We start from the raw sequence: 20,114 nt of genomic DNA, 5'->3' as shown, positions 1-20,114 counted from the left end.
GGGCCTCCTGAGTGGGCAAGACTCGTGTAGACGAAGGAGGGAATGATGCAGTACCATGCTTACTCCCCTCACTTGAGGAATCATCTTGGGCATCATTTTCAGTGTCACATAAATCACATTTATTTAAATGAGAAGGAACCTTGGCTTCCCCACATTCAGAACACAGTCTATCTGGTAGTTCAGACATGTTAAACAGGCATAAACTTGATAACAAAGTACAAAAAACGTTTTAAAATAAAACCGTTACTGTCACTTTAAATTTTAAACTGAACACACTTTATTACTGCAATTGCGAAAAAGTATGAAGGAATTGTTCAAAATTCACCAAATTTTCACCACAGTGTCTTAAAGCCTTAAAAGTATTGCACACCAAATTTGGAAGCTTTAACCCTTAAAATAACGGAACCGGAGCCGTTTTTAACTTTAACCCCTTTACAGTCCCTGGTATCTGCTTTGCTGAGACCCAACCAAGCCCAAAGGGGAATACGATACCAAATGACGCCTTCAGAAAGTCTTTTCTATGTATCAGAGCTCCTCACACATGCGACTGCATGTCATGCTTCTCAAAAACAAGTGCGCAATACCGGCGCGAAAATGAGGCTCTGCCTATGATTAGGGAAAGCCCCTAGAGAATAAGGTGTCTAAAACAGTGCCTGCCGATATTATTTAACAAAAATACCCAGATTAAATGATTCCTCAAGGCTAAATATGTGTAATATATGAATCGATTTAGCCCAGAAAATGTCCACAGTCTTAATAAGCCCTTGTGAAGCCCTTATTTACTGTCTGAATAAAAATGGCTTACCGGATCCCATAGGGAAAATGACAGCTTCCAGCATTACATCGTCTTGTTAGAATGTGTCATACCTCAAGCAGCAAAAGACTGCTCACTGTTCCCCCAACTGAAGTTAATTCCTCTCAACAGTCCTGTGTGGAACAGCCATGGATTTTAGTAACGGTTGCTAAAATCATTTTCCTCATACAAACAGAAATCTTCATCTCTTTTCTGCCTCCGAGTAAATAGTACATACCAGCACTATTTTAAAATAACAAACTCTTGATTGAATAATAAAAACTACAGTTAAACACTAAAAAACTCTAAGCCATCTCCGTGGAGATGTTGCCTGTACAACGGCAAAGAGAATGACTGGGGTAGGCGGAGCCTAGGAGGGATCATGTGACCAGCTTTGCTGGGCTCTTTGCCATTTCCTGTTGGGGAAGAGAATATCCCACAAGTAAGGATGACGCCGTGGACCGGACACACCTATGTTGGAGAAATAAGCCTCTCTGGAGCCCTTCTATCACTCTCTGGGCTCTGCACGTGAAGCTGCATGAAGCTGTCTTGCAAAGGAACTGCGCAACTGAGGCGCGAAAATTAGGCCCCCTCCCTCATCACTCCGGAGTTGTGGGGGCCTTCCCAAGCCAAAATAGGTGTCTAAAGAAATGCCAGGCGTAATAAAACCCCAAAAAGTGTTCCAAACGTATTAAACACTTGTATAAATATCAGATTATAGTAATAAAGTAATCGATTTCCCCATAACAGTGTCCACCAGTGATTTAAGCCCTTCAACTAAGCCCTCCTTCTATACTGAGTCTCAGAAAATGGCTTACCTTCCCACATGGGGATCTCTGTCAGTCTTCTAGCATTACCAAGTCTTGTTAGAAAAAAAGTGACTGAGCATACCTTAAGCAGTTAAGACTGCAAACTGTTCCCCCCAACTGAAGTTCTCCGGTACTCAACAGTCCTGTGTGGGAACAGCAATGGATTTTAGTTACAACATGCTAAAATCTTTTTCCTCTCAGCAGAAATCTTCATCATTTTCTGCCTCCGAGTAAATAGTACAAACCGGCACTATTTTAAAATAACAAACTACAAATCTAACACCACATTCACTTTACCCTCCCGTGGAGATGCTACTTGTTAGAGCGGCAAAGAGAATGACTGGGGGGGGCAGAGCCTGAGGGGTATTTCTCCGGTATTTTGGGTAAATTCATCTCTGAAAGTCCTGGTAGTGAAAGGGTTAAACAAAGGATGTGAAGTTGGTGGTTGTGAAACTAGGTGACTTTCAACTGTAAAATTCAGAAGCAAGTGGATCACACCTTCATTATGTGTACTTTTTGACAATTTCTGCTGACTGAAAATAATTTTCTGAATGTAATCTGCTCAAAAAAGATATATGGTTTGTGCGGTTAACGTACAGAAAACAGAAAGAAATTGATATTTAAAAGTAGAAGATTAAAAATCCAGATTACAATAATATCTGGTTTTTGAAAAGCGCTAAAAGTGAAAGCAGTATTTGCATTGCATGCAATCTCAACACTTAACCGATGACTGCAATAATCCTGCTACAACTGTTTCCCATTGAAAGTACAGAGCACGCTATATAAGAATCGAGTGCATTATATATGTTTTGGTTAAGAATTTTAGCGAACAACTTTTAATGCTCGATTGTGTGAGGCCCTGAGCAAAATAACTCACTGTTTATTATTATTTGCACTCAAAGGGACACTAAAGTCAAAATTAAACTTTAATGATTCAGTTAGAGTTTGCAATTTCTATTTATATACACACTTTCTGGAGCATCTGCACAAGTTCATAGGGTATACATAAACTAGTCTTGTCAGAAAAAAATCTGCTGCTTATTTTAAATTCAAAGTGTTATTGTATTGTCTCTTTATTATGCACTTGTTAATAATGCAATTCTACTGTATTTAGTGGTCTAGGCCCAAATGTTTAAAAACTGCTTCATCGCTAAAGTAATAAATAGTTCATTCATATTATTTACTAGATTGGAAGGAGTTATTTCATGACCAACAATTTTAAACTTTTCAAAACTTACCACAGAACTGTTTATGTGCACAATCTGCATCATATTTGCCACTGACCTGCTGCGGGGTAATGGTGTCTTTATAACTGGGAAGTATTTTCAGAGTAACGCTTCCACTGATGCTTTTTAGTAGCTCCTGCAATTCTTTTGGATTGTTTCCAACTTCGTGGCCATTGACCTCTTTAATGATGTCACCAACATGAAGAAGGCCCTGTCGATCAATCATTCCCCCATGAAGAATTCGCGCAATTACCAAGTTATTGTTGTCAACCTTAAATGTCACACCCTACGGAAATAGAATTGTACATTACACAATAACATTTAAAGGATACTAACATCAAAATTATTCTTTCATGATTCAGATAACGCATATGATTTTAAAAAAAAAAAACACTTTCCAATTTCATCAGAATGTGTTCAACCATTTTAAATGTACATTTTCTGAGGCACCAGCATCTACTGAGCTTGTGGCAAGAGTGCTCAGAAAATACACATATGCATTTTGTGATTGGCTAAGGTCACATAATACAGGGGGAAGGAAAATAGAATTTGAAATTTGCAAGAAAAAAAAAAAAAAAAAGGTACTGCTATACCGAAATTCAAAGTAGGTGATATTGCATTGTCTTTTTAATATGTTTTTGTTGATTATGCAATTGTTTTATTGAAAGGCCCTTTAATACCTTTATCACCAATTTATATTAAAGGGACTGTCTAGGCCAAAATAAACTTTCATGATTCAGATAGAGCATGTAATTTTAATCAATTTTCCAATTTACTTTTATCACCAATTTTGCTTTGTTCTCTTGGTATTCTTAGTTGAAAGCTTAACCTAGGAGGTTCATATGCTAATTTCTTAGACCATGAAGGCCACCTCTTTTCAGAATGCATTTTAACAGTTTTTCACCACTAGAGGGTGTTAGTTCACATATTTCATATAGATAACACTGAAGTTATCTGGGAGCAGGCACTGATTGGCTAAATTGCAAGTCTGTCAAAAGAACTGAAATAAAGGGGAAGTTTGCAGAGGCTTCGATACAAGATAATCACAGAGGTTAAAAGTATATTATTATAACTGTGTTGGTTATGTAAACTGGGGAATGGGTAATAAAGGGATTATCTATCTTTTAAAACAATAAAAAATCTGGTGTAGACTGTCCCTTTAAAATGCTCTAATGTTATTTGTTTTGAATTTGGACTTTAGGACATTTATTTAGATCACTTTCCTAAACCTGGAAAATGTATGAGCCAGCAAGTCACAGGTATAGTGTGCATGTATTAGAAATAAATATACAGAAAATATACTGTATACATATACATAGATAACATACGTCACTTGCATGTAAATTTTAAGCAAATTCTTCACGCACTGCTTTAGGAAGTTTTTGAGTGTGAAATCTTCAAAGTGACCATTTGCTCTACAGACAATCTGAATTTAAATAAAACAATTTACCATTTCACCCTTAAACGTAAAATGTAAAATATAAGCCTTCACATAAAATTTGACAAATGTATATGAAACAGGAGCCCAATAAAATATTGAGAAGCCAGCCATTCACTTATTTTATAGCTAGGAAAGGTATGTATAGATAAACAATAATCAATAACATTTTAGTAGCCCTCTAGTCCCCTGTTAAGCCATGTATTGTAAAAATAAAAATAAAAAAATAAATTTGAATAAGAAACTTTAGCTCTTATTATACAAATCTCTAAATTGTGGTGAGTCTTGTAAATATTCTAATTCTACTAAATGTCACTAGATATGGTAAATTCTAAGGCGGCATCCCCATAAATGAATGAAAATAAGTCATACACATGGTTTAAAGGGCCATTATACACCCAATTTTTCTTTGCATAAATGTTTTGTAGATGATCCAATTACTGTATATAGCCTATGTGGGAGTGTTTTTGTAACAATGTATAGTTCTGTTTATTTTTGAATAACATTGTGCAGATTTTCAGACTCCTATTCCAAGTCCCTCAGCGTCAGAAGTAGACACGCTTTTCCAGTCTACTGCTGGCTTCTGTTTCTATAATCTGTCTTTTCTTCTTAAACGGGAAGAGTCCACAGCTGCATTCATTACTTTATGGAATTCAGAACCTGGCCACCAGGAGGAGGCAAAGACACCCCAGCCAAAGGCTTCAAATACCTCCCCCACTTCCCTCATCCCCCAGTCATTATTTGCCTTTCGTCACAGGAGGTTGGCAGAGAAGTGTTAGAAGTTTGAAGATAGTCTCTTATGGAGGGTAGTACTCTTCGAAATGGGACTGGAGTTTTAAATAGTCTTGTCAGCCTCTCAGTGAGAGCATGGATGAAGGTTAGAGTCCGGAGATGCAGGGACTTATAATAATAACTCCTTGGCAATCAGCGTTGAGTTTCACTACCTGCCTTTATTCACTCAAGTCCATATCAGAATAGAGGCTACTATATGTCACACGTGAAGGGTTGTGTTCCTGTTCTACGGCATAGATTCCAGTAAGATCGTTTCATTTTACTTCATTATGTGAACATGATGTTAACGAGAAGGTAGGGTCCCAGTGGGACTCCCTTTATCTTAAAAAAAGGAATCATAGGGGGCGGAGCCAACAGAGCACAGGAGAGGACGCAGATCTTTAGAGCTCCTGCATAATTTTACCTAAATATGACTTAAAAATGAATTGTTGGCACAGCGTGAACTAATACCATAGTGGGTCTACTCCTATAACTGCTTGGAAGCTACAAAATTTTGATTTTCTGCTAAATCTTGTGGACTACGCCTGGGAATCCTGCTCTGTATCTACAGAGGCGGCAGACATTTTCTCACACCGATAGACACGCAGTTACTATGGCTGCTGTTCACGGGATATTTGTTGAAATCAACAAACTACTGACTCACCACCACAACAAGCTTACTGCCGCCCTAGATGGAGCTGGGGAATCGGAGGAGCAGCGCGAGAGCTTGCTAATAAAGTCTCCGGATCAAAATGAGGTAGACACTGAGTGGGGGGATGCTTCGGGGCCCCAGCTTCCCTCTCATATCTCTAGCCCTACATTTACTGGATCCGGGACATATCGGGAGGCTGTGGAGATCAGCGTTAAGCTCTTGCTTACCAGCACGGTCCGGCAGCACTACATGGAGGAGGATTCCATCCGCTTAGCCGGTTTGATGGCTGCTGTGAGTCAGGAATCTCCCGGGCAAGTAAAAGGCCTTGACGCCATTAGCACTAACTGCCTCCCTATCCAGCTCTTTCGCACATGGGAACAGCGGTGCTTGCTCCGTCTGTTCTGGAATAAGTCTTTTGAAGCGGTTGAGGAGAGCCCTCATTCCTACACTGAGAGGGCCGGAATTGGTTAAGTAGTCTTGCTAACATGGTCTTCCCACTGCAACAGAAATTTCTATACTTTGGTCTGACATCTTGACACAATTTCTGACGGATAAAGCTGCAATTAATAGGGCATGCCATGATGCTGTAAACATAGTGGACATCAGCAAATGTGACAATACTGAACGTTTAGTGTGTCGGCAGGTTTGGGAACTATATTCCTCACTATATGGACTACAATGCACTTCTATGTGATTGCCCTTTATGGAGCGTTTGCTATAGTTTAAAGCCCATTTGTTTCAATATGTGTGTGCGCAATATAAGTGTAACTTTATTCATTCCAGCAGGTTATGGGATTGGAACAACAATCTACTTACTGAGGTACTGCCAGCATGTGACCCATATAGCTTTATTTTTTTAAAGATGGCAGGTACCTAGCATTTAAGATTACTATGAGCACGATAGTCAAGTCAGAACTCTCATATACCTAGATGTGCCTATATAGATCAATACAGATATAGATCTTGATACATGAGCATGCGAAAATGATGTATTCCTGACCTTTGTGCTTATGTTGGACTAGTTACACTTGTAATGTTATATGGTTCAATCTCTAGAGTACTGGTTGTCTTACTGCCCTGAAGTTCAATATGCTAAAAGCATGCTTATTTTTCATTTCTTGTTTGACTGTTTTAATGAGCCACATGTGAATGTTAGAAATTGCGGTGCTCTAGGACATGTTGATGACATTTTATTCATGCCTTAAAGTTGTCAGCTTGTATGTTCCTTTTCACAGGGAGTCATCCTAATGTTTTTGACCCCCTTAACCTATGACTCCTGGAATAATTCACTTTTCTAATTTTTATAGATGTTTAGTCATGTATCTTTATATGCTCTCTGTTTCTGTTTCATGCCGGCTCTGTAAAGTTTAGAACTAAGCTTTGTTATGCCAGATACACCACTGATCTAATATGTCACCAGTCCGCTCTTATTTTTCCCCTGTTAACCAATATGTTCATGAGACTTTATGTATGACTAGGTTGCCCTGTAACACTAAAGTCTGTCTACTTATCATTTCCTATCTCTCGCATTTCTTTAATCGCCCCCTCTCCTAAACTTCAATGCGCTTCTTAGTCCCTAAGCTATATATTTTATTTATTATACTCACTCTATCACCTCCCCCCCCCCACTCTCCATAATAAACCTCCTTCTGTAGGAGGTCTAACTACGCGGCCTATCTGCCCTGTGCCGCACCCCAACTTTAGTCTTTTTTGTTTGTCTGTTGTTTTGTTTTTTACTAATAACCCTTGCAGTATAATATAAAGTTGACCTTGTCCTCTATGCCTAGCGTAACAAGACTGCTCGGGTATTTAGCTCAATACACTAACATATAGTATTTTACAGTGCTAGTTATATCGCAAAATGATATTTTCACTATTGCTACCATTTAAAAACCAACTACTAAGCTATTCTAAGTCTATAGGTCCTAATGTGACCACTTAAATTGCTCATTTTAGCTTATGAAAAAGAAAAGAGGTTCCAATGTTTGTTTGTTTTTTTCTCTATAAGATTATTTACTTGGAGAATTATGTCTTTGTAACTGCGCAAAAGTTGTTAAACGGAGATGTACCATTTATGTATGCTGCAAGGATATGATGTTTCATATATGTTGTACTGTTTTCGCACAACCTCAATAAAAACTTTAAATATAAAAAAAAAAAAAAAAAAAAAAGGAATCATGGGTTAATATCTCCGTGAGGGGGGGTTTGAACAGGGGGGACTTTAATCATGTTTGTTATGTGGATCTATCTGCTGATGTGTAGTAATACTTTAGGCTCATGGCTTTTCCAAACGTTACGGCCTTATCAATTGGCGCAATCTTTGGATTTGCACGCCCTTTTTAATGGCTTGCACTGTGCACCTCGTGACCGGGTGCGTTTACGTTGTTTTTCACTTCCGTATTGCTGACTGTGTGGCGACAGAGAGAGGTGCCAATTGGTGTTTGTCATTTTTGTAATTCCAAGATAAAGGATTCTGATTTTTTTTTTTTTTTTTAGACACGGATGTATCTGATGCATTTCATCTTGTGATGAAAGTGAAATGGCCCGGGTTATCCATGCCCATCAGTTATGTTCCGATTGCCATTCCAGAGTACTCTCTTCCCCAGATTCAGTCCTTAGAGTGCGTTGAGCAATCCGCCCCCGAGGATTCTATGTCCTGTGAGGATCGTGTCCAAGAACTTTCCTTTGCTACGCAAGCAGGTGTCCCTATGGCCTTTACTCCTTCTCTGGAAGGTGGCTTGTTTCCACCAGAGGTTACTGCACAGTTCCGTATGGCCATATCTATGGCGCTGGCTCATTTGTATCTCCCAAGTAAAATATTTTTAAGATATTGTCCGTGTTCTGTCAACCAGGTCCCGTTGGGCGTGGGATCGGAAGATTCAGTTCGGCCTCCTGGGGAAGTGTGGGCCTCTGAGGCTGCAGGGGCCCCAACCTTGGGGCCGGAGTCGTTTGTTGATCCGGCGAGGGATAATTTTGCCTTCCGTTATAGGTTGGCATGTCTTCGTGTCCTACTAAGGCATGTTTTGGCGTTGCTAGAGGATCCCAGTCCTAGGGGGCCGAGGGATCCGAGGCCTTGGATGCCGGATCGCAAACTGGGTTAGACATTTGGGGGTGAAGCTAATCTCCTTGACGTCTCAGTTTTTTTTCTTTTATGTATCGGTTCCAGTTCTGAGCTTGGGTGAAGGGGGTCTCTGATCGGCTGGACCGGATGGCATACCCTTTTCCCTTGGGTGTTCACCCACAGGTGCTGCCTTACTTTTATTTTTATCCAGATAGGATGTATTTGATTTGTTTTGTATAAGCTCATGTCTGATATAACTTCAGTTTTGGGAACGTTCTTTCTCTGGAACTGATACTTGCGATTTTGTGGTCGCATGGCACTTCCTCGGAAGTTAGGCACTTTGGTTAAGGCCAAGGTTATATTTTCAAGTTTATATTATTGAACCTTCGGGTCAACTTTTCTTGGACCTTAGACGGTTACTGGAGTGTCCTTGCACCAGGCAGGTACTGGTAGGGCACTGTCTACTGTTTCTTGGGTTCATGTCACCCTGCTGATTAACCTGTCTGATTCTAAAAATGTATATTATGGCCTAGGGTTGTGGACTCCGGGCTCGGATCCTACTACGAAGTATGAGGCCTGGGGCATAGATACAACGCTTCTGGTAGGAAGGTTGTGAGCTCCGATACAAGTTGTTTTTTTTCTGGCAATATTGCTTGGGATGTGTGATCGACTTTTTCAAACGTCATTGTGGTTCCTAGGGTCCCTGGAGATTTAGAACCGTATGTTTCCATTCCTTTGGAGTCTGGAGATGTGCTTTCCAGAGGTCTAGTATCTGAGTAGTGAACGATTTGCGTCTTCACTTGCGGTATCTTCCGGATGATAACTCTTGTAGCCTAGTCGCATTCCTTTTGCAGTGGCGATGTTTCCTTCCCTCCCGTCTTGGGTTAGGTCATTTTGTTCTGGAAGTGCGGGCATGCCTTTCCTTTTCTCAGTGTTTCGTTTGCTCTAGCACGTGGAGTGCAGAGGTCACCCTGCCTTTCTACCAGGAGCTGAGAGGCTCCTGTTATTCCATTTCAAGGATGTCGGGAGTCCAAAAATGCAAGGATCTTTGGAGACTGTCGTCTTCTCAAGATAAGAACTGCCCCTTGTCATAACATGGTTTTTAGACTCTCGGGTACTATCCGTCAATTTTATTGCAGATCTTGCCCTTCGGGCTTGAGGATAGGAGGTCTGGGGTCAGTTAGTCTTTGCGTCTGTCTGGGGTCAGGAAATTGACCATTTATCTTTCCAGCGTGTGGGTCAGGTCGTTTGGCCTGTCTACATGGAATACCTTGCGATCCAGGGGTACTGGTTGCCCATTTCCTAAACCGGTCGGGAGTTTTTTTCAGACTCTTGGGTTTGTGGGTGTTGCTAGATACTTTGCATCTAAGGAATTTAGATGGTGGAAAGCATTGTCTGGGTGCGCTCCTAACCATAGGAGGCAGCTTATGGGTTCTTCAGGAGCTTTAGATCTTTGGATCGGTTCAGTTTTTTTCAAGGACTCTGGCTTAGGACCATGTCTCCTGCCTGGAACGGCTATGGACGGTTCTGCTTAACCTTAGGGTTTGGTTTTCCCGTGTGTCCCTTTGGAGGGGGCGGGGGTTTCTGACTCTCATGGGAGTTTAATATCAGCCTGAGGCTTCAGTTTGAGGTTTTCTGACGGGTCCCTACTTGTCTGCTGGGACATCTGATGCTTCCTGGTAGGCTACTGTTGCTGTACCAACTGGGCTGACCATATTGGCCGAGGGGTTTAACCTCTTTTGGTAGGGTGGTTACCATTGATTAATCCTCTTCTTCTCATCTAGGGTGGGGAAGAGGTTCTTACGTGTTCTCCTTGATTTGAAGGTACCTCAGTATCTGTGAAGGGCCTGTGTATCCTTGTTTTCTTGCCTCATATGATCTTTTTCCCTCTCTTGCATTCTCAGAATCACGGAATTGAATTCTGGTATCAGCATGCTGTGGATCAGAGTGATTTCTTTCTTGTGGAGTGTTCCTTCTTTATGGAAGGCTGCAGTGTAGGGGTCCTTGGACCCGAGCATGAGGTTCCTGTCATGGTACAGGGGTAGCATGCCAGTTTTTTTTAGTAGCGGTCAGAGTTCTACTCTGGGGTTTTGAACCATCCTTTTTCTTCCAAGGGTCTGAGACTCTTGTCTTCGGTCCTTCACTAGCCTTTGGGCTGGGACCGTTATCCTGGAAGGAAGGCCGGGGATCAGTCTGCTTTTTGCAGTATGAACTGTGTACTTTTATTTAATTTGTCCTCCCTTTTGATTGGGAGACTCTAAGTGTCCATCTCTCTACTGGTGGCGGCTGCTGCCGGGATGGATCCCTCCTTGGATTCCAGAACTTTCTGGTCGGGAGCTGTTGTTGAGATTTTTCGGCACTTCATGGTGGGATGAGTCATACGATGGCTTAGGACAGCTTTGCTGCCTGGTGTTTAGTCATCGCAAGTTTTGCTCTCAGGTGGCTCTGTGCCCTCTTGGAGAGCCCCTTTTTAAGCTACTAGGACATTTTTTTCTGTCTTTGTCTATGCTTGTCTAGCCTGACGGGTTTTGACTTGTCTAGGTTGCAAAAGGGAACTTGCGGGTTTCTGGAACACCATAGTTTGTATGGTGCTGTGTCAGGGATATGAGGGTGGCCTTCCGGTCGTCCTAGTGACATTTTCTCCTGACTATGGTCTTATCTTCTGGTCCTTGTCCTTCTAGGGAGTTTGTTTCCCTGGACAGTGGTCCTGTGGCAACCTCGGGTTGCTCTAAGTTTGATTTGGTCCTTTGGATATCTCATGGGGTCCTCTATTTTCCCTCTCGAGGGTAGATAGGGATTTTTGACCAGTTTGACTTGAGCCCGTGTTGGATGGTCCTTTGGATCTCTTTTGGGTTCCTCTACTATCCCTCTCAAGGGTTGATAGAGGTTTTTTTTTTGGTTTGGAAAGCACTGCCTTACACCTACCATCTCTCTCTAGTTTTACATATAGCCGAGAAAAGAATAGGAAAAGAAAGGTAGGAAATGCAAAGGGTCTATAGAGGTGTCATTAGAACTGTAGCCCAACATGAAGCAGGCAAGGCCTGTGGACCATCATCATTCCAAAAGAAAATAATTGATCAGATTAGCAAAAACAATGTTTTCTTTTGTTAAATGGTGATGGTCCACAGTACTCCTTAACATATGGGTTTAATACTAGGTTATGGAAAGGGTGGGAAAATTCTCTCTCTGACAGTTCATATATAGCAGACACAGTGACCTGAAGGACTTTCCTGACAAAGCTGCTTGTGAAGAAGCAAACATATTAAAACAATAGAATTTGAAAAACTATTGCAAAAAAGACCATGTGGCAGCTTTGCAAATCTACTCCAAAAATGCATAATTCTTAAAGGCTCACAATGTTGCCACTGCTCTGGTAGAGTGAGCTGTGATACTTTTATGAGGTGACTTACCTGCCACCAAGTAAGACTTGTGAATCATTTGTTTAAGCCAAGATGCAAATGCTACCTTAGTAGCTTTTTGCCCTTTAAGAGTCCCAGAGAAATGCACAAACAAGCTAGAAGTCTTTAGTAGTTTGAAGATAGAACTTCAAACCTCTGACCACGTCCAGATTATGCAAAAATCTTTAGAGTTAGCAGGGTCTGAACATAAAGAAGGAACAACAAATTCTTGATTGACATCTGTAAAAAATACTTTAGGAAGACAATCATATTTGGTACAAAGTACAGTTTTGTCCTTGTGAAAAATAAAAAAAAAATAGAGGTTCACAAGATAACACAGACAACTCAGAATCTCTTAAAGCAGAAGAGATATCTAATAGGAAAAGCACCTTCTAAGACAACAGCTTTATGTCTATGAAGAGCATTTGTTCAGTCACAGAGGATCCGGATAGCTTAGAGAAGTGAAGCCTGCGACTTAGAAATAATAAAAACAAAATGTATGCTTACCAGATAGATTCCTTTCGTTCCTGGCAGGGAGAGTCCACAGCTTCATTCATTAGTGTTGGCAATATCAACACCTGGACACCAGGAGGAGGCAAAGACACCCCAGCCAAAGGCTATAAATATCCCTCCCACTTTCCCTATCCCCCGTCATTCGGCCGAGGGAACAAGGAAAAGCAGGAGAAACATTAGGGTATAGAGGTGCCAGAAAAAAAAAATTAAGGGAAGGCGCCTTCAAAATTTTGCAGAATCAACAAAATGCATAGGCTGAAACAGAGCTGCTAATCTCTTGTGCAGCAAGACTGACAGGGCCAAGATCTGACCATTTAGAGAGTTGGCGCATAGACCCTTCTTCAAACCATCTTAGAGAAAAGACGGGATTCGAGTAACCTTCACCTTGTGCCATGGAAGATCTTGTGGAAGACCTTGTGGTAAATACGGTGAGTGGCTGGTTTGCGAGCCTGGATCAAAGTGTCTATAACTCTATCCGAGAAACCTCTCTTAGATAAAACCAAGCGTTCAATTTCCACGCAGTCAGTCTCAGAGAATCTAGATTTTGATGTAGGAATGGGCCTTGAATCAGAAGGTCCGCTCGATAAGGTAACCTCCACGGAGGGGAGGAGGACATTCTTATTAGATCCGCAAACCAGGTCCTTTAAGACCAGGATTGAGCTATTAGAATCACCGGAGCCTGCTCCTGCTTGATGAGAGTCACTACTCAAGGAAGAAGGCCCAATGGAGGAAAAAGATATGAGATTGAACCTTCATGGAACCGCTAACGCATCTACTAACTCCGCCTGAGGATCCCACTATCTTGACCCATACCTGGGTAGCTTGCTATTGAGACAAGAAGCCATAAGGTCGATTTCTGGAACCCCCCATCTAAGAGTTATCTCGGAAAACCTCAGGGTGGAGAGCCCACTCCCCCGGGTGAAAGGATTGTCTGCTGAGGAATGCCGCTTCCCAGTTGTCCACCCTCGGGATGTGAATTGCGGAAAGAAGGCAGTTGTGGGATTCTGCCAATGGAAGAATTCGAGACACTGCCATCATCGTTAGGGAACTTCTTGTTCCTTTCTGGTGGTTGATGTAAGCCACTGAGGTTATATAATCTGATTGGAAACTTATATACCAGGCAGAACAGAGCAGGGGACATGCCCTTAGAGCATTGTGAATCACCCAAAGTTCCAAGATATTGATTGGAAGAGAAGATTTTTCTCAGGATCACGTCCCCTGAGCCCTCCTGGGACCCCAGACTGCTCCCCAGCCTGAGAGGCTGGCATCCATAGTCACAATCTCCCAGGATGGTCTCAAGAAACAAATGCCTAGGGCCAGGTGATCTTGACAGAGCCACCAAGAGAGAGTCTCTCGTCAGATTGTCTAGAACAATTTGCTGAGACAGGTTTAGGTGATCGCCGCTCCACTGCCTTAGCATGCATAGTTGTAGAGGTCTGAGATTGAAATGGGCAAAAGGAATAATGCCTATGGAAGACACCATGAGACCAATTACCTGAGTCACCAAAGGATTTAGGGTGGTATGAAGGGATAGACATGGTGCAACCAGCTTGGAGGGTCTCTGATCTGTCAGAAAGATCTTCATGGATAATGAGTCGATGATAGCTCCGAGAAAAACAACCCTGGTACTGGGAACCAGGGAACTCTTTTCTAAATTTATTTTCCATCCGTGTGTTCGGAGATGGCACCGAAGAGACTCTGTCTGATATCCTGGCAAAGGAAAAGATGGAGCTTGAACCAAGATATCGTCCAAGTACAGAGTCACTGCGATACCCTGAGATCTGGCCGCTGCTAGGAGAGCTCCCAAAACCTTTGTGAACATTCTGGGAGCAGTAGCTAAGCCAAATGGCAAGGCTATAAACTGGAAATGTGAACCTCAGAAACTGAAAATGTTCCTTGTGGATCGGCACATGAAGGTATGCATCCTTTAAATCGATTGTGGTCATGAACTGTCCCTCCCAGGAAGGATGGACCCGATAGTCTCCTCGATTGTGGTCATGAACTGTCCCTCCCAGGAAGGATGGACCCGATAGTCTCCATTTTAAAGGAGGGAACCCTGAGAAACGTGTTGAGACATTTTAAGTCCACAATTGGGCAATAAGTTCCCTCCTTCTTGGGAACTACAAAAAGGTTTGAGTAAAACCCCAGATCCCTTTCTGATGCGGCCACCGGGACAATTACTCAGAAGGAGAAAAGATCCTGAACGCAATCTAAAAAGGCTGCCCTTTTCTCTGGCCTTGTAGACAATCTTGAAAGAAGAAATCTTCCCCTGGGGGGGATGAGATTTGGACCCTATCTTGTAACCCTGGCAAACGACGTCTAATACCCAGGGATCCTGAAAGTCTTGGACCCAAGCCTCTATGAAAAAAAAAAAAAAAGACAGTCTGCCCCCTACTCGATCAGGTCCCGGATCAGGTGCCAGTCCTTAATGCAGATTTGTTATCTGAGGACTTCTTGGTCTGCTTGGATATGTTCTAGGACTGTTTAGGTTTCCAAGTAACCTTAGACTGTTCAGGTTTCGAGGAGGACTGAGTCCGCTGAAATTTGTCTGGACAAAAGGAACAAAAATTAGAGGATTTGCTTTGTAAAGAATATTGTAACAGTTTAAACTTGTGTAGTATTGATTCATATCTGGTTTTCTAGAAATATAATTAAATGTGTCTATACATTTTAACTAATATAAAGAATTTAGGAATTTACATTCATTTTATTGTTTTGTATATGCATTTTATTGGGAGTTTACTTTAAAGAAAAAATATTAAATATATTGTATTATAACCCAGCCATATACTGACAGTCGATTGTGGACATAAAAATGACCTTGCTGAACAAAAGGCAGAATAGTCCTTATAGTTTCCATTTTGAAAGTTGGTATTCCCACAAATCTGTTTAGAGTTTTCAGATCCAATATTGGTCTGAAGGAATTCTCTTTTTTGGTACAATGAATAGATTTGAGTAAAAACCCTTTCCCTGTTCCTGAAGAGGAACCGGAACAATTACTCCCATAAGCTCTAGATGTGATACACATGTTAGGAAAGCTTGAGCTTTTAACGGAAGTTTTGGAACATGGGTTAGATAAAACTGTCCCCTTGGGGGTCTGACTTTGAAACCAATTCGATATCCCTGAGAGATAATATTCTGGATCCAGGGATTTTGGACAAATTCTGACTAAATTGTTTGAAAAAGTTTTAATCTGCCCCCTACTAGAAGAACTGGGTTGGGGGCCATACCTTCATGCTGTTTTCTGGACAGGATTAGGTTTCTTGAATTGTTTTGATTTATTCCAATTGGAAGAAGGTCTCCAATGAGAGCCAGGGGCTTTTGGAGAGAGGGAAGGCTTTTGATCTTTGTTTCGAAAAGTAAGAAAACAATTAGGAGCCTTGAATTTCCCTTTAGATTTATAATCTTGAGGCAGAAAAAAATGACTTACCTCCAGTAATAGAATAATTTAATCCAATTGTGAACCAAAAAGATTATTTCCCTGAAAAGAAAGAGATAATAATCTAATTTTAGAGACCATGTCAGCATTCCAAGATTTACACCATAAAGCTCTTCTAGAAAGAACAGTTAAGGACATAGTCTTAGTGTAAATCTTAATAATGTCAAATACTGCATCACAAATAAAAAGATTTGCTTCCTGTAGTAAATGAAGAATATTACAACATTCAGGCTCTGAAAAAAATTGTTAAGCAAGATTAGAAAGCCAAAAAGTAGAGGCAGCTGCTACGTCAGTAATAGATATAGCTGGCCTAAGGACATAAACAGCATGTAAATAATTCCTTCTCAAAAAAACAAAATTTATGCTTACCTGATAAATTCCTTTCTCCTGTAGTGTAGTCAGTCAACGGGTCATCCATTACTTATGGGATTATAACTCCTCCCTAACAGGAAGTGCAAGAGGATCACCCAAGCAGAGCTGCTATATAGCTCCTCCCCTCTACGTCATATCCAGTCATTCGACCGAAAACCAAACGAGAAAGGAGAAACTATAGGGTGTAGTGGTGACTGGAGTATAATTTAAAATTTAGACCTGCCATAAAAAACAGGGCGGGCCGTGGACTGACTACACTACAGGAGAAAGGAATTTATCAGGTACGCATAAATTTTGTTTTCTCCTGTTAAGTGTAGTCAGTCCACGGGTCATCCATTACTTATGGGATACCAATACCAAAGCTAAAAGTACACGGATGACGGGAGGGACAGGCAGGATCTTTATACAGAAGGAACCACTGCCTGAAGAACCTTTCTCCCAAAAACAGCCTCCGAAGAAGCAAAAGCGTCAAATTTGTAAAATTTGGAAAAAGTGTGAAGTGAAGACCAAGTCGCAGCCTTGCAAATCTGTTCAACAGAGGCCTCATTTTTAAAGGCCCAAGTGGAAGCCACAGCTCTGGTAGAATGAGCTGTAATTCTTTCAGGAGGCTGCTGTCCAGCAGTCTCATAGGCTAAACGTATTATACTACGAAGCCAGAAGGAGAGAGAGGTAGCCGAAGCCTTTTGACCTCTCCTCTGTCCAGAATAAACGACAAACAGGGAAGAAGTTTGTCGAAAATCTTTAGTTGCCTGCAAATAAAATTTCAGGGCACGGACAACGTCCAAATTGTGCAGAAGTCGTTCCTTCTTTGAGGAAGGATTAGGACACAATGAAGGAACAACAATCTCTTGATTGATATTCCTGTTAGTGACTACCTTAGGTAAGAACCCAGGTTTAGTACGCAGAACTACCTTGTCTGAATGGAAAATCAGATAAGGAGAATCACAATGTAAGGCAGATAACTCAGAGACTCTTCGAGCCGAGGAAATAGCCATTAAAAACAGAACTTTCCAAGATAACAGTTTGATATCAATGGAATGAAGGGGTTCAAACGGAACACCCTGTAAAACGTTAAGAACTAAGTTTAAGCTCCATGGCGGAGCAACAGTTTTAAATACAGGCTTAATCCTGGCCAAAGCCTGACAAAAAGCCTGAACGTCTGGAACTTCTGACAGACGTTTGTGTAAAAGGATGGACAAAGCTGAGATCTGTCCCTTTAACGAACTAGCGGATAAACCCTTTTCTAAACCTTCTTGTAGAAAAGACAATATCCTAGGAATCCTAACCTTACTCCATGAGTAACTCTTGGATTCGCACCAATGCAAGTATTTGCGCCATATTTTATGGTAAATTTTCCTGGTAACAGGCTTCCTAGCCTGTATTAAGGTATCAATCACTGACTCCGAGAATCCACGCTTTGATAGAATCAAGCGTTCAATCTCCATGCAGTCAGCCTCAGAGAAATTAGATTTGGATGTTTGAAAGGACCCTGCACCAGAAGGTCCTGTCTCAGAGGTAGAGACCATGGTGGACAGGACGACATATCCACTAGGTCTGCATACCAAGTCCTGCGTGGCCATGCAGGCGCTATTAGAATCACCGATGCTCTCTCCTGTTTGATCCTGGCAATCAATCGAGGAAGCATCGGGAAGGGTGGAAACACATAAGCCATGTTGAAGACCCAAGGTGCTGTCAGAGCATCTATCAGAATCGCTCCCGGGTCTCTGGATCTGGATCCGTAACAAGGAAGTTTGGCGTTCTGGCGAGACGCCATGAGATCCAGATCTGGTTTGCCCCAACGCCGAAGTATTTGGGCAAAGATCTCCGGATGAAGTTCCCACTCCCCCGGATGAAAAGTCTGGCGACTTAGAAAATCCGCTTCCCAGTTCTCCACGCCTGGGATGTGGATCGCTGATAGGTGGCAAGAGTGAGACTCTGCCCAGTGAATTATCTTTGAGACTTCCATCATCGCTAGGGAACTCCTTGTCCCTCCCTGATGGTTGATGTAAGCCACAGTCGTGATGTTGTCCGACTGAAACCTGATGAACCTCAGAGTTGCTAACTGAGGCCAAGCCAGAAGGGCATTGAAAACTGCTCTTAATTCCAGAATATTTATGGGAAGGAGACTCTCCTCCTGAGTCCATAATCCCTGAGTCTTCAGGGAATTCCAGACAGCGCCCCAACCTATCAGGCTGGCGTCTGTTGTTACAATCGTCCAATCTGGTCTGTTGAAGGGCATCCCCTTGGACAGATGTAGCCGATAGAGCCACCATAGAAGAGAATTTCTGGTCTCTTGATCCAGATTCAGCATAGGGGACAAATCTGAGTAATCCCCATTCCACTGACTTAGCATGCACAATTGCAGTGGTCTGAGATGCAGGCGTGCAATTACCTCCATGCATTGAGCCACTGACGGGTGTGGAATGGAATGAAGGACACGACAAGCATTCAGAAGTTTTGTTAACCTGTCTTCTGTCAGGTAATTTTTCATTTCTACAGAATCTATAAGAGTCCCTAAGAAGGGAACTCTTGTGAGTGGCAATAGAGAACTCTTTTCTTCGTTCACTTTCCACCCATGTGACCTTAGAAATGCCAGTACAAACTCTGTATGAGACTTGGCAGTTTGGAAACTTGACGCTTGTATCAGAATGTCGTCTAGGTACGGAGCTACCGATATTCCTCGCGGTCTTAGTACCGCCAGAAGAGAACCCAGAACCTTTGTAAAGATTCTTGGAGCAGTAGCTAACCCGAAGGGAAGAGCTACAAACTGGTAATGCCTGTCTAGGAAGGCAAACCTTAGGTACCGGTAATGATCTTTGTGAATCGGTATGTGAAGGTAGGCATCCTTTAAATCCACTGTGGTCATGTACTGACCCTTTTGGATCATGGGTAAGATTGTCCGAATAGTTTCCATTTTGAACGATGGAACTCTTAGGAATTTGTTTAGGATTTTTAAATCCAAGATTGGTCTGAAGGTTCCTTCTTTCTTGGGAACCACAAACAGATTTGAGTAAAACCCTTGTCCGTGCTCCGACCGCGGAACCGGGTGGATCACTCCCATTAGTAAAAGATCTTGTACACAGCGTAGAAACGCCTCTTTCTTTATCTGGTTTGTTGACAACCTTGAAAGATGAAATCTCCCTTTTGGAGGAGAAGCTTTGAAGTCCAGAAGATATCCCTGAGATATGATCTCTAACGCCCAGGGATCCTGGACATCTCTTGCCCAAGCCTGGGCGAAGAGAGAAAGTCTGCCCCCTACTAGATCCGTTTCCGGATTGGGGGCCCTCACTTCATGCTGTCTTAGGGGCAGCAGCAGGTTTTCTGGCCTGCTTGCCCTTGTTCCAGGTCTGGTTAGGTTTCCAGCCCTGTCTGTAGCGAGCAACAGATCCTTCCTGTTTTGGAGCGGAGGAAGTTGATGCTGCTCCTGCCTTGAAGTTACGAAAGGCACGAAAATTAGACTGTCTAGCCCTTGGTTTGGCTCTGTCTTGAGGCAGGGCATGGCCCTTACCTCCAGTAATGTCAGCGATAATTTCCTTCAAACCGGGCCCGAATAATGTCTGCCCTTTGAAAGGTATGTTAAGCAATTTAGATTTAGAAGTCACATCAGCTGACCAGGATTTTAGCCACAGCGCTCTGCGCGCC

The 20,114-nt window shown here is 42.1% G+C and overlaps 1 protein-coding gene across 1 annotated transcript in view; it reads right to left on the bottom strand.

The window, feature by feature from the left end:
• The window catches only part of PALS2 (protein associated with LIN7 2, MAGUK p55 family member), a 455,393-nt gene that overhangs the window by 214,684 nt on the left and 220,595 nt on the right, over positions 1–20,114 (bottom strand). Inside the window, exon 5 of the mRNA XM_053714151.1 lies at positions 2,887–3,114. Coding sequence (XP_053570126.1) covers positions 2,887–3,114 — 228 coding nt within the window. The remainder of the gene's footprint in view (positions 1–2,886; positions 3,115–20,114) is intronic.

This window comes from Bombina bombina, chromosome 5 (assembly GCF_027579735.1).
Source record: "Bombina bombina isolate aBomBom1 chromosome 5, aBomBom1.pri, whole genome shotgun sequence".
NCBI classification, from domain to species: domain Eukaryota; kingdom Metazoa; phylum Chordata; class Amphibia; order Anura; family Bombinatoridae; genus Bombina; species Bombina bombina.
This window is presented reverse-complemented; position numbering and strand designations above follow the sequence as displayed.